Source organism: Hordeum vulgare, chromosome 4H, assembly GCF_904849725.1.
Source record: "Hordeum vulgare subsp. vulgare chromosome 4H, MorexV3_pseudomolecules_assembly, whole genome shotgun sequence".
NCBI lineage: Eukaryota > Viridiplantae > Streptophyta > Magnoliopsida > Poales > Poaceae > Hordeum > Hordeum vulgare.
Window position 1 is genome coordinate 56660955 of NC_058521.1, and position 14688 is coordinate 56675642.

The 14688-nt window shown below is 46.0% G+C and overlaps 1 protein-coding gene across 2 annotated transcripts; it reads right to left on the minus strand.

Moving 5' to 3' along the window:
• Window positions 1-223: 223 nt before the first annotated feature.
• Window positions 224-2381, minus strand: LOC123451185 (cysteine-rich receptor-like protein kinase 29). 2 transcript variants are annotated; one of them, XM_045128194.1, is made up of 7 exons: window positions 2153-2381; window positions 1833-2006; window positions 1475-1736; window positions 1128-1350; window positions 876-1023; window positions 569-770; window positions 224-491 (listed from the first exon to the last, which is right to left on the minus strand). In XM_045128194.1, exons 2-6 carry the CDS (start codon window positions 1974-1976, stop codon window positions 582-584), a joined length of 966 nt encoding a protein of 321 aa, XP_044984129.1. In that variant the 5' UTR covers window positions 1977-2006; window positions 2153-2381; the 3' UTR covers window positions 224-491; window positions 569-581. The 2 variants fall into 2 exon arrangements, with proteins under 2 accessions (XP_044984129.1, XP_044984130.1); XM_045128195.1 differs by having other exon boundaries at window positions 224-497.
• Between the last annotated feature and the right edge of the window lie 12307 nt (window positions 2382-14688).

Here is a 14688-nt window from a genome sequence, read left to right on the forward strand (position 1 = left end):
TTGTACTGATTTTGGAAGCTGCACAACGCGGCGATCTTCAACGGTGTGCAACCTACTCAACACATTCAGGGTTGAGGACTGGCCATGGACAAAGGCGGGAACATTGGATCTTGCAGCGCTACTCCTGGCGGGTGTCTAGCTTGTAGGGGGTGGCATTGCAAAATCGGGTTTGCCCCTTCTCAGGCTAGACTTTGTTTTTCTATGAACGCATCAAGACACAAAGTTTTCACATAAAATTTGCATTTCAAACTGAAATTGAATAGACAACATCATTGTATTTGGTGAAAAAAATATACATTATGATGAAGAGATATGCGGAGTACTTAGCAGTTACAAGGAGAAATACAAATTAATAGGTTTCATAATGACATACATATCATAGCGTATTATTTTTAAAAATAATTCATTCTAGCAATAATATAGTGTCCTTTCCATTTTGCACATGTCCTGCTGAAAAAATCCAAATTTCATGTTCGATGGAGATTGGAGACCTGAAACTTCATAGAGTAGGTTATCAGCAGCTGAAATGCAGAATAAGTCGGTTTATAACAGAGTGAAAATTGCATACCTGGTACGACATTTTAGTTTCTTATGGATGCACATCGTCCATTTAGCTTGTCGAGAATTGTTTCTATGGACGGTCTCTTCAGCCGATCAATCTCAACACACTCCAGTCCTATTTCGATGCATTTTTTTACTTGTTGGAGGCAATCTGCATCTAGTGATGGGTACTCCGACGCGATGCGCTGCTCTTTCCAATTTTCACGTACCTACGTATAAGATTGGAACCATGATCCTCGACATAACACAAAAAATAGCTGTAACATGAGCTTCTAAAATTTAGTCTTCAGATCATGAAGCAAAATTTCTCTTACATTTTTTATAAATTCCACTGCAGACGGTTCATTGCCTCGATAGTTCTTCTCCCCGGTGGTGGTCTCCAAGATTAGTAGGCCTAGACTGTATATGTCTGACTTGGTGGATATTTCACCTCTGTATAGATATTCTGGAGCTATGTATCCACTGCATACCATGGACATTAAGATTTTGATAAGTATTTTCAGAGAGATTAGAATGCAATTTACTTCAAGACAAACAGAATATTTCACAGTTTGTCGTCGACTTACTATGACCCAACAACATTCTGCGTGTTCATCCGTGTTTGTTCTTGACCGAAGAGTCTCGAGAGACCAAAATCCGCTATTTTCGGCACCATATCATCATCCAACAGTATGTTTTCCGGCTTGAGATCCATATGGACGATAGGAATGCTGTGTACAAAATGTAAACCATTGCAAATCCCCTTAATTATCTTGAAGCGTGTGCTCCAGTCCATTTTTGTATCTACTTCTGAAGAAGTAAAACACAGGATTATTGAATTGATTGGATATAATGAATTACAATAACGTAAATTTTATTAGAATATCAGAACATTAGCATGAATGCAATTTGAATCAGGTAGTATTGTACATACCAAAAAGATTCTTCTGGAGGCTTCCCTTTGGTACATACTCGTGGCAAAGCAAACTTTCAACAATGTCAGCCACAATATACCTTCCATTGTTCTGCACCACTTTCTTCTGACCTTCATGGCAGTAGCCAACCAATTTCACTACGTTTTCATGGTGGAGAGCCATGATATTTTGAACCTCGTTAGCAAATGCTTTCTCACGCGCGATTGGCGAATTTTCCGCGAGTTTCTTCACCGTAATTATTTGCCCGTCCGGCATAATTCCCTGTTCAACCACAAAGATACATTTTCAGGCAACATTGGCATCTTTTTTCAGAAACTAGTTTGAAGGCTGAAAAATGTGAAGGCATAAACATACTACCTTATAAACAATTCCAAATGCGCCTGTACCAAGTATACGCTGCTCCGAGAACTGATCAGTGATAGTCTTCACAAAGTCTAGCGGCAGATTCTTAGGTAACGTGCTCAGAACGCTCGGCTGACCTCCGCCAGCGCTAGTCGACATTGCTGATGGTTGAACAAGCTCTGAGGTGAGCTGCTTCAAGCTATGCATCGTCAGAAAACACAGATCCAAGTAGACAAGGCTAGGCATACGGGGATCTCTTGGAAACTAAGCAACATCCATGGTGTGGGAAGAACATCTGAAAATATGCAGCTTCCCTCGATTGAAAAAACACTGACCTGGAGAAGATCCAACACTTGCGGGTGATTCTCTCGAGCAGCTGCGAAGAGGACAACGAAACGGGGATGAGGCTTGTGGGAAGAATCGCTTCCTTGCTAGCTTCGGGCGGATTTATGTTGAACCAATCTAATGAGATCTGGATCGAGCGCGTAGGTAAGAATGAGTTGACTTGACTCTGGTCTACTCACTCGCTGATGTTTTTCTGTCAGCATCGCTGCTTTAATTATCCTCACACTGTAGCTCTTTCCACGCTGTAGCTTTCATCGACCGCGTGTCCGCGTGGCTCGCGAGGTGCAGACCACAAGCGCGTCTCTGTCAGTACGCGGTGTCGGGGCTAGTCTTGTTTTCTCAAAAAAAAAAGGCCAGTCTTGTTGCCCTCTTCTATATCTATATCTATATCTAATATATACCTACCTAATAATAAAAAGGTTATTGCTTTCGTCGGAAAAATCACCGCGACATTTTTATAAAAAAAAACCTGTAATTTTTGTTATTCAACCCGCGCTTCATCATTTATCTGCAACGCAAAAAGAAAAAACGATTCGCTGCAAAAATTATACCCGTACGCATCGCCTCCTTCCGTCGACCGTGGGCCACCCTGGCATGTGCCCAGGCCGCCGTCACACCACTCGCCGCCGCGGCCGACCTCAACCGTCACCGCTGCCGATCTCAACCCACCCGTCTCCGCGGCCGTACCTCTCCCCGCTCGCTGCCCCTGTTGCGGCGCTCGAGCGCATCGCGTCGACCCTGGTCCACCCTGACGTGTGCCCAGGCCGCTGCCACACCACTCGCCGTCGCGGTCGACCTCAACCACCACTGTTGTCGATCTCAACACACCCGTCTCCGCGGCCGTACCTCTGCCCGCTTGCTGCCCCCGTTTCGGTGCTCGAGCACAGCTTCTGGATCAAATCAACGCGACAGCTACAGTGACTGGGGATGATGCGTCTGCTCGATGCAGAACGGCGGCGGCGCGGCGGAGCGAAGTACTTGCAGGTGGAGGCGGGCCTCCATGGCTCACATGGGGGACTCCAAGGTTATGGCACGGCAACGACGACTCCTTATGGCCAGATAGAGGCGCCTAACCCTTGCTCCCCTCATCGTATCCCCTCCTCCGGCAGGAACTCATCATCTGGTGAGATCCCCTCCCCATGCCTTCAACCGTGTGCCAAGCACCGGCAAGAAATTTTGTTTTGTGGAGATTTGTTTGGTGATGAATGAATGTATTGAATGTAAGATTGTATTATTGTAGAGACACAGAATGGAACACCACATTCAGTTTGTCATCCGATCTCACATTCTCTATCCCATGAGTGAAATAAGATAACAGTCCATTGATCAATTCACATGGCCTTTTTGTTTTGCTTTGCTTGTCCCGCTCAATTTCTTATCATGGTGGAATTAACAATGGATGGATTGATTTCTCAACAAAATAGGATAGGACTGACTGCATTAGTTAGTTGACTTATTATTTTAATAAATCAAAATGATTATAAAAAGATTAAAAGCGTGTGGTATTTTTTTTTCTCCCGTTGCAACGCACGGGCCCTTTTGCTAGTCTATATCTAATAATAAAGCGGCTATTGCTTCCGTCGGAAAACCCACCGCGGCATTTTTATAAAAAAAACTCTGTAATTTTTGTTATTCAACCCGCGTTCCATCATTGATCTGCAACGCAAAAGGAAAAAATGATTCGCTGCAAAAATTATACTCGTACGCATCGCCTCCTCCCGTCGATCCTGGGCCACCCTGGCATGTGCCCAGGCCGCCGCCACAACACTCGCCACCGCGGCCGACCTCAACCGCCACCGCTGCCGATCTCAACCCATCCGCATCCGCGGCCATACCTCTCCCCGCTCACTGCTCCTGTTGCGGCGCTCGAGCGCATCGCGTCGACCCTGGTCCACCCAGGCCGCTGCCACACCACTCGCCGCCGCGGCCGACCTCAACCACCACTGTTGTCGATCTCAACCGACCCGCCTCCGCGGCCGTACCTCTGCCCGCTTGCTGCCCCCGTTTCGACGCTCGAGCACAGCTTCTGGATCAAATCAACGCGGCAGCTACAGTGACTGGGGATGATGCGTCTGCTCGATGCAGAGCGGCGGCGGCGCGCGAATAAGGTGCGGCGGAGCGAAGTACTTGCAGGTTGAGGCAGGCCTCCATGGCTCACACGGGGAACTCCGAGGTTATGGCACGGCAACGGCGACTCCTTATGGCCAGATAGAGGCGCCTAACCCTTGCTCCCCTCATCGTATCCCCTCCTCCGGCAGGAACTCCTCGTCTGGTGAGATCCCCTCCCCATGCCTCCAACCGTGTGACAAGCACCGGCAAGAAATTTTGTTTTGTGGGGATTTGTTTGCTGATGAATGAATGTATTGAATGTAAGATTGTATTGTTGTAGAGACAGAGAATGGAACACCACCTTCAGTTTGTCATCTGATCCCACATTCTCTACCCCATGAGTGAAATAAGATAACAGTCCATTGATCAATTCACGTAGCCTCTTTGTTTTGCTTTGCTTGTCCCGCTCAATTTCTCATCATGGTGGAATTAACAATGGACGGGTTGATTTCTCAACAAAATAGGATAGGACTGACTACATTAGTTAGTTAGCTTATTATTTTACTAAATCAAAATGATTATAAAAAGATTAAAAGCGTGTGATATTTTTTTCTCCCGTTGCAACGCACGGGCCCTTTTGCTAGTTTTTTATAAAGCGAGGCAAAAGCTTTGCCTTTAATTATAAAAACATATAAGATTCATGCTAAAAATAAAATGTGTTCAGTCAATTACAGAAAATCAAGTGAAAATAGGATAGCGTTTTTACCCATGAGTATCGATACCCACGGATACCCTACCCGGAAACAATAGGCATGAACATAACTTGAAGAAATTTTATATCCACGAGTAATGGGTATCTATACCCGCAAAATATATGGGTAGGATATGGGTTTAAAATTACGTTCATTGGTAACCCAATAACCCAGAAAAAGTTAATAAATGAAAATAACTTATATGCCATGTGGCGTCAACATCCGACTACTTGGCACATCTTAGGCTGGTTCTAATGGAGAGTATCTTATAGTAATATCATGCATATGATACTAGTGTATGATACTATATTTGTAATGCATAGTATCATATGTTAGTATCATATGATAGTTTATTTATTGTTGTCTGTATCATCATGCGATACTCAACCTACAGAGAGGGGAGCGAAGTTTGTGTGCCCGGGCACCTTGGTGTCCTATTTAAAAAAAATCATAAAACATGTTTAAAAGTTTTAAAAATTCAAAAATAATTATGTGGAAACTTCTATGTATTCATTACAAATCAATGAAATTTCGTTTTGAAAAAAATGTAATTTATAAGCTATACAAAAATAACAAAATTTTGGTCCAATAACAAAAAAGAAGCCCATTTATAAATATATATTTGTCATTTTTTATGCCACGTGTGAAAGTAAAATGATTTGAAATTTTGCAGGTACATAATATACATGTTTTGTGTGTCTACAAAAAGTTTTAGATTTTTTTACATTGTAGAAAATGATTTTTCAAAACGGGCACCATGGTGCCCGTGCACCATTTGCAATTTTTGTGGGTTGTAGGTACAAGATAGTAACACTCACTTGAAGTTGGAAGGAAATAGTATTTCCCTTTTGGTAGCAGAAAACCTTAACCCTTGTACCAAGTTATTCTCTGTCTCGCGGGGATCCAGTTTGAGACTTTTCTCATGAATGAAATATGGGTCAATGAACCCAATGTCATAGACTCGTCCTCTTTTGCATTCGAGGATCTTCATTCTGCAAAATTAATATAGTGATGAGTAAGATTATACATGCAATGAACGAGCTGAGTAAGACTTAATGGCATAAATTAATAATACTTACAAACAATAGGCATTGATGATAGATTTGTCGAGGACGTCTTGTTTGTATAACTGAAATAATTCGTTGAATTCAATCATTAGCACGCCTTCTCCATGCCCGTAATGCTCGTTTTTATATGCACGGTAGATCCAGCTTCGCTGTTCAGCAGATGCTCGCATGTACCAGTTATGCAATCTTCACATTTTTGTTGGTAGCTCGTTGACTAACTCAGGTTTGACGAGAGGAGACCCGCGCCGGTACATGTATGTTATGTCAGCGAAATCATGTATATGGTTTAAGTAACGATCAATAGACATGCTATGATCCTTGGCCGCTTCTCCATACAGTGCAACAAACTCCGGATCGATATCTGTTGTTTCATCATACCTCTGCTTGACCGCAGCTCCGCTCGCGCACACCCCTGTATCGGAATGCACTTTGAGCCGGGGGCACGATTGGTTTTTCTGTTGTCCGAGCTGGGCAACTGATTTCCCGCGGGGGGCACGGTTGGTTTTTCTGTTCTCCATATTCTGATGAGGTACTTTTGGGAGGGGTGACGACTTACGTTTTGGTGATCGAAATCCCTTTCTACCGCCACTATTAGCGGTGGTACGTTTGTGCTTTTGGCTCTGATCCTCAGTGGACGGAGATGACTGACGGGGCGGTGAAGACAATTGATTCGGCGATTGAGACGGGGCAGTGGAGACGGCTGATGCGACGGTGGAGACGGCTGACGGGGTGGTGGAGACAGCTGACGGGGCGGTGGAGACAGTTGATGCGGCAATGGAGACGGCTGCGCTGGAGACTGGTGAGGCGACGAAGACGACGGTTGCGCTGGAGACTGGTGAGGCCACGAAGACGACGGTTGCGCTGAAGACTGGTGAGGTGGAGGCGAAGAAGGATTGCTGCTCTGAGAAGTCAGTGGCCTTGGCGGCCAATTTGGAAGCAAGATGTGTTCCTTTGGCCATACAACGGTGTGTTTCTTGACTTCTCCAAGTTTAGTCAAATCCCTATCTTCACCTGTAGGGTAGTCCAGCTTCAGCTCCTCATAATCTTTCATCACTTCATCCACCGCAACGACAGTGTACCCTTTTGGAACCGGAGAGCAATGCCAAGTTGGATTATGTCCAATTTGTACGGCCATGCCGACCGCCACCGTCAACCTTAAGTTAGCAACTTTCACCTTTAGCTCACAAGGTGTGCTCTCTGTTATATCATCCACTGGGTAGCGACGAGGAGGAGCCATCGTCAGTGCATCATCATCACCATCATCCTAAAGCTGCGTGGAAGCGATACTGCTTTTCCGATTCGATGCAGCTTCTATCATGAGCCGTTGTGATTGGCCGCTACCTTGCTGGCTGCTAAGTCTATCAATTTGTTCCTGCTGCAGCCGCTTTACTGCTTCTTCTACATTATACAACTGGTCTGCAGCAGCCGCTTTCTAAGCTGCCTCCTTTTCCTTTCTCCTCTGATGGCTTCTATCGGGAAATTTCTTCCTTTCCTCGGAAAACGCAAGCATCCACGGCGGGGAGCCTGGTAAGCCTCGTGCTCGTCCTTTGTGCTTATCATTCCCATGGGTGCGTAAGAGCTTGTCGTTCTCTCTATCGGGAACGAACCATCCCTCTTCAACATCCTTTACTGCACTCCTAATGTTCTCGATGGGTACTAGGAGATTACCTTTGTATCTTTGGTTATATATTGCCCTCCCTTCTGCGTTCAACATGCCCACATGCCCGTAAAACCAGTTTCTTGACCGTTCGATCCATGTTAAGGGCTTTGGAGTGATATTGTTATCCAGAAATGGTGCCTCGAGTGCGTCCCACTTAGCCATGTTACCGGCGTAGCCAGCAGGCCACATAATATGGTGGTACTTCTTCATACGTGCATTCCTCTTATTTTTTGCAGACTTTTTCAAGGCGTCCTCCGATTTCTAGTACGCCACAAATTCAGTCTAGTAATCTTTTATATTCTCATAGCCCTTATCAAAATCTGGAGTCTTATCTTGCAAGATAAAATCCTGGTGCAATCTTTTCTTCGAGCCCCTGAATAGATCGTCCATCTTCTTAAGAGCCCACTCCTTGACTTTTTTTCTCTAGGGCCTCTCTTCGCCTCTTCATTTCCTCCTCATTTGGCTCCTCCTCATCTGGATCCACCTCTAGCGCCGGCAAGGTGAAATGAAGCATGAGCTTTCTCCAAAGGTTTTCTTTGCCTACTGTGCCGACATATGAGACTCCTTCCGCCCTTGGCTTAAGCCATTCTCGAGGGGTAATAAGGATGTGGTCCCTAACAACAACTCCGCATGCCTTCACAAATTTATTCTTTACATCTGTCGGAGCAATCGATTACCCGCATTTTGAGACTCTTTCGATCATGTACCTCTCATCGTCATCCATCTTCTTGGTTGGGCCTCGTTTCGTCCGTACTGAAGTTTTTCTTCATCCGGAGGGCTAAAAGAAGAAAGAGCGTTAATATATGTATATAGACAATAGAGGATTAATTTATTAATATATATATGCACCTCGCCGAAGCCGTCGGCTTCTCCCTCGTCGGCTTCTCCCTCATCGGAGCCGTTGAGTCTTCCCTCGCCCGAGGCGTGGGCGTCTACCCCACCGGAGCTTCTACCTCCTCTGTTGAGAGACTCATCTCCCTCGCCGGACTCGTTCAGAAACTGATTGGTGACATTGCCAACAATAAAATCATCTCCGCGGATGACACCATGTATCATGTCTTCCTGATATTCGTCTCTGCCGTGTATTAGATCCATAGTATCAACAAATTAATTAAACATAAAAAACTAAATTAACTAAACAACTAAAACAACTAAATTAACAAAAACATAAAAAACTAAATTAACTAAATTAATATACATCGAATAATCCACTTACTATTATCGAATATATAATCTCGAATACATCATACATCTCTCGAATATAGTAATGCATATCCCGAATATATCTAACTGATCAACCAACAAAGAGTTGTCGCTGTACTAAGGCACGGGCAATGGACACCCAAAGAGCAGGAACCATCACCGGATCATAGCTCGGGTGAGGTCCCTAAATAACCTGCCAGGTATTGGAGAACCTGGCATCCAATGGCTCCATGCAGCGACGGACGTGCTCCTCCTCCTCCGTGACACGGCGACGTACCTCCTCCTCAGGCGCCAGCACCCTCGGCACCAAAAGTGGCCCACGTGACCGCCACAAAAGAAGGTCTAGGTCGACGACGGGAGTCCGGTTCCTCACCAAGTTGCGCGCCCCGAAATGTAGCTCCTCCCAGTGCCAACCCGGTGGAGCCTAGTATAACGACCAAGATGCGGTCCTTTCCGATCTGGGGATCGAGGCCCCGAATAGGAAAGAAGCGCATCTAAGCGTTTTGCAAGCAAGTAAACATAGCACATAATAATAATTACAGTAGACAAGCTGGGATTCAACTGTCTTCTTATTAACAATACAGAGTACAACGCAGATACAAACAAGGTAGTTCCAGTACGGACTACAGAAGAAGGAAAATGCTATGCTACCCGCTGCAGGCCCACGATCACGACCACGGCTCAGTCCTCTGGATAGTTCACGTAAAGGCGATCTGTCTCCTCGTCGTACTGCCACGCCAGCTGGGTGCCGTCGGGATCATCTGTTTCCGGGATACCTGTACCTGCTGGGAGTTTCGGAGGAATCCGTGAGCCACGGGGACTCAGCAATCTAGGACCTTGGTGCCAAATCTAGTCACGTTATTTGGGTAAGGAAGGGATGGAGTGTTTCAAGCTGCTGCAACCTATGATTGAATAAGTGGCTAACTTACGCAAAAAATGAAGTGAAAGTGGTCTACGCTAACGATCGAGAATACTTGATCAGAAAGTGATCCTGAACACCTACCTATGGCAATCATAACCCCACCGTGTTCCCGATCGAAGAGAGATCTTCGAAGGGACAGTCACGGTTACGCACACAGTTGGCATATTTTATTAGTTTATGTTTAAGTTCTCTAATACCGGATGTTAACAAAATTTCCAAGTTGCCACATAACCGCGGGCACGGCTTTCCGAAAGATTAAACCCTGCAGGGGTGCTCCAACTAGTCCATCACAAACGAACACAGGTCGCAAAGGCATCCTCTATCACGAATCTCGTGATCTCGTCGGATTCCTTAGAGGAAAACCTCAACTCTGGGGAAAATCAAAGCTTCACCGGGATTCCTATACGCAAGATATACCGCTAAGGCAAGACAAGACTAGCAGGACCTCCCGACGTGTCGACGACCCTGATAAGAGCCGCGTATCTCAGTCTCAGGACACGCCGGATGAGCGATGGTTACCACGCCAAAACACCGAGTTGCCCCGGGGAGCGTAATAAGCTGCTCTGGTTTGGACCAACACTCATGAGGAGCACTGGCCCGGGTTGTTGATTAAATTCCTCGGGGTAGCTATTCCCTATGCAGATTATTATTAGGTGATTAGCAAATAGTACAAATGTTGGGTCCTGCCGGACAAGCCTTAACACTACGCGATTTATCAAGGGGGTCCCCATAACAACCCCGAACATGTTAGGAGCGATCATTATGGAATCAAACACCGGTTACCGGTAACTAAGGCGGCAATAATGGAACAAGACACCCGGCAAAAGGCTAGGCCTCCCGTCATTTACCAGGTATATAGATACATTAATTAAATAACAGAAACTAATATAATGATATCAAGCTCATGTCACCACATGAGTTTAAAACACCTGCTACTAACAATGCTAACATTAGTAGCTGAGCAAGTCTACCTAGCCATACAAGTTTGCTAGGAAAGAGTTCAATGTATAGGCTCATGGCATATGAAGAGGCAATATATTTTCAGTGGTAGGCAGCGAGCAATTTGACATGGAGTCGAAAATAACATAACAAGTCTAGAGATGGGATCAAGGTCATATCATCTTGCCTGTGATATCCTCAGCTTGGAATGGTTCTGGATCGTCCTGCACGTACTCTCCTGACTCCACGTATTCGTTCTCCGCTCCCGGTGCTACCCAACATAACAATGACAGCCAATGAATAGCAACACCACAAAATGCAACACTCACATGATGCATGAGATGAAAGTTGAGCATGCAACACTATTTCTATCAATAGCACAAGCAAAATAAACTACAGCAAGTTTCTGGACAGAACTTTGCACTGACTATTTGGACATGCATGGGAATGACATGAACAGATACAGCTCGTAAAAACGGTGCAAAACCATATAAAGTATATTGCAAACGGAGCTACGGATCAACGGGAATCAACGATACAAGATATGAAGCTCTACGTGAAAGATTCGACACCACACACACAATTGGCACAAATCTGGTATTCCCAGGTTGCCAAGACATATATTAACCCAACATGAATGAAATAGAGCAAGGTAGAACACCACAACAACAATTAAACACAAACTTTGAACCAAATGGCAAAACTACATAATCTGCCAGTTTCTGCATCTTAGCTGTTTGGGAGCAACATGCAACATAGCTACAGGTCTTCAAATATGAAAAATAATATATGTGGCTGTTTCCAACCAAGAACACTACAAGCCCCAGCAAGAATCACAGCAAAAGGAATTAAACTCTAGAAGATACAAGGCCACAAACTTTCCCAAAACCATCAGATCTCAGGGACTTAGTGAAAATTCCTGCACCTGAGTTTCTGTTTATGTTCTGAAGCTTTTTGACAGCAATCCAACCACAAGCTACTGGACTCCAAATGACTTGAAAATTGACAGGAAGCTTCACAAACATATCAGGTTCAAAATACTAGCACTGAACTAAGTCCAGTTCTCAACAGTATGACCAGCACATCCTCATCTACAGGGGAAGAAAATGTTTCTAGCATCCCCGACTTAGTGAAATTTTCAGAGTTCAAAAGTCTGGAATTTTCCAGCCACATGCCCACTTTGTCTAGGCATAGTTTGAACACACATGTCACCAAGAGGTGATTGGCACCACTATGGTGTTGAGCACAAACCCCTACTACTAACACACAAAGATCCATGCCCTTGGGCTCCACCTATACCATGGAATCAAGGACCAAACTTCCAACAAAATGTAAATGCAACTCCATAAGGTATGCTTCTAAGATGACAGTACATAGGTGAGTTTTATGTGCACAATGACAAAGTGGCATGGGGGTTTGAACCCCATGTTTGTGTCATGCACATCAACAACACCAACACACACAATACCTCACTAGCACTAGCATCAAGCTCAACAAAAAATAACTCTAAGCTAACAAGAGAGTATGCACACCCCCACATATGGGCATGTGATGGTACACACTCTCACTTGCATTACTAGGATCACCCTAGGAATCATGTCATCCTCAAAGTGCAACCCCCACAACAAACTACCCTAGCTTATCTAGCAATCCACACCTACACATGCTAACAAGATAGCCACCTAGTGCAACTCATCACCTCAAGTCCATGTGGTGAGGGGGAGGCATCCACCCCACTAAATCCATGCTAGCAAAAGAAACTACAAGATCAGCTTAGCCCACCTAAAACTCAAAATATGGGCTACACATGATACACTAGTGCTACTTTCATACCATAAGAACAACACTCACAAGAAACCACATTATCATGCACAACTCCTACCAAGTGTACTTCACACCACTAGATGTAATCATGATAGGCATCTCAAGGTTAGCATCATCTAACAAACCCTTGTGTGCAAAACACACACCCAATTAATATAACCTAACTATACTAGCAGGGAAAAGGAATAAAAAGCCACCTTGCTGCCCAAGCACAAAGAAGAGGAAGAACAATTTAAAGGCAGCAAAAAAAAGATAGCAAAAACAAACATCAGGGGTCCTGGGAATCGAACCCAGTACCTCCTGGTACACAAGGCACCACCTAGCCACTGCACCACCAACACATATGTCGACAGTAAAGAGGAAGGAAGCAAAGAGAACATGCTTCACTGGCCACTGTGCACCGAATCAGCAAAACCCAAAAATAGGCCGAGGGGGGGATCGAACCCAGAACCTCTCATCAGGCACAACATGAGAACGACCATTGGGCTACGATGAGATAACTGACAGAGGGGGGAAACTCATACAGAAAAGCTAACAGAAATCACCCTTTGTCTGCTGAGAACGCCAGCGACAGAGATCCTGACGGGCTTCCCTTACCGGCGTTGCTGCGCTGCGCTACCGCGACGTACTCTGCTCACGACGCTGCGAACCGACGAGGGGAAGAGCCTGCACCTGATGAACACCTATCTACGCGGGAAGGGGACCCTGCTGCTGCTAGTGCACGCCCGCATGGCGCCCTAGACAGGAGGAGAACCCGCACGAATCTACGCGGCTGCACTGCGTCTACCGAGAACGAGGCAACAGGAAGGCCACAGCTACTGCACACCTACACTTCCATACGAGAGGAAGAAATCTGCTGCCCAACTCGTGCGCGCTAAACTACTGCACGACGGATCCCACCTGCTGGACTGTCAACACCGTAACATGCAGGGGGACAGCGAACACACGACAGCTCCGCCGCTCTAAGGAGGAAGAGGCACAGGGGAGGCGACGTCCTCACCTTGGGGAGAAGAGGGGGCGCCGCTCGGGAAGGAGGAGCGCCGGAGCGGAAGAAGCCGTCGACGAAGACGTCCTTGCGCTGCAGAACCGAAGGGGATGAGAAGACACCGCGGGCACGTCCTTGACGGGCTCGGGGTCGTCGGCGTGGCCGTTCTCCGGGGCTTCTAGCGCCGGGAATGGATCGCAGGGATCCACCCCCGAGCGCCTGGACTTGGCGACGGCGGCGAACGGAGGAGGGGCGCGACGGTCGCCGGCGGTGACCTACTATCTGCTGCTACTCCTACCACTACCTTACCTTACAGAGAAGAGTGGAAGAGAGATGGGGAAAGAGATGGTGGCGGCGCGAGATGGAAGGGGAGGAGGAACCCTAGATGAGGGGGAGAGGGCACGGACGCCAACGCACTTATAAGGGGGCCTCGACGTTGCTGCTCACGGCGTCAACTCCTCTCTCTCTCTCTCTTGTTCTGACGGAAGGCAACACGCGCGGGGGTGAGATGGCGTCAGGAAGGAGGGGGGTTGCTGGCCTGGGCTCCTCGCGCTGGGAGGAAGACCTACTGGGCCAGCACGGGAGGAAGACCTACTGGGCCAGCACGGGAGGAAGCCCACGCTGCGCCAGGGAAGAGAAGAAATACACAGGGGGGGTTTTCTATTTAGGCAAAAACCACACAGGGAGGAAAATACTACACAAAATAAACTACTGGGATAAAAGTCAAAAGGAAAAACCTGCTGGTCATAAGGAATTATGGCCCATTAGAATAAAATAGGAAAGCAATATTTGGAGCCATTTGAAATAAATGCAAAACAGTAATTAATTTACTGTTTTGGGTTTATTTGCACCTCTAAAAACCAAAGAACAAATCAACAAAAATACACCTCCTCATAATCACAATTTACTCTAACCACCAGACATTTTAGAATCACTTTTGGGAATAAGGAATTTTGACATGAGATAATAGGAGGGAAAAAGGATTTAACATAGCTAAGAGCTTGAAATGGCTAGCACTCACTCCTACCCACACACCATTATCACATGAGCATCAACACAAGATATTACCAAACCACAACATCACACCTAACAAGATCACATGCATTCATCTCACCACAATACTAA

What these genes read in the sequence shown, in the direction of transcription:
- LOC123451185 (XM_045128194.1), bottom strand. Translation starts at nt 1,976, where the DNA reads ATGTCGACTAGCGCTGGCGGAGGTCAGCCGAGCGTTCTGAGCACGTTA. An exon ending in CATTTGGAATTGTTTATAAG is followed by an intron (nt 1,737 to 1,832) that starts GTAGTATGTTTA and finishes GTGGTTGAACAG; the next exon opens with GGAATTATGCCGGACGGGCA. An exon ending in CCTCCAGAAGAATCTTTTTG is followed by an intron (nt 1,351 to 1,474) that starts GTATGTACAATA and finishes TTACTTCTTCAG; the next exon opens with AAGTAGATACAAAAATGGAC.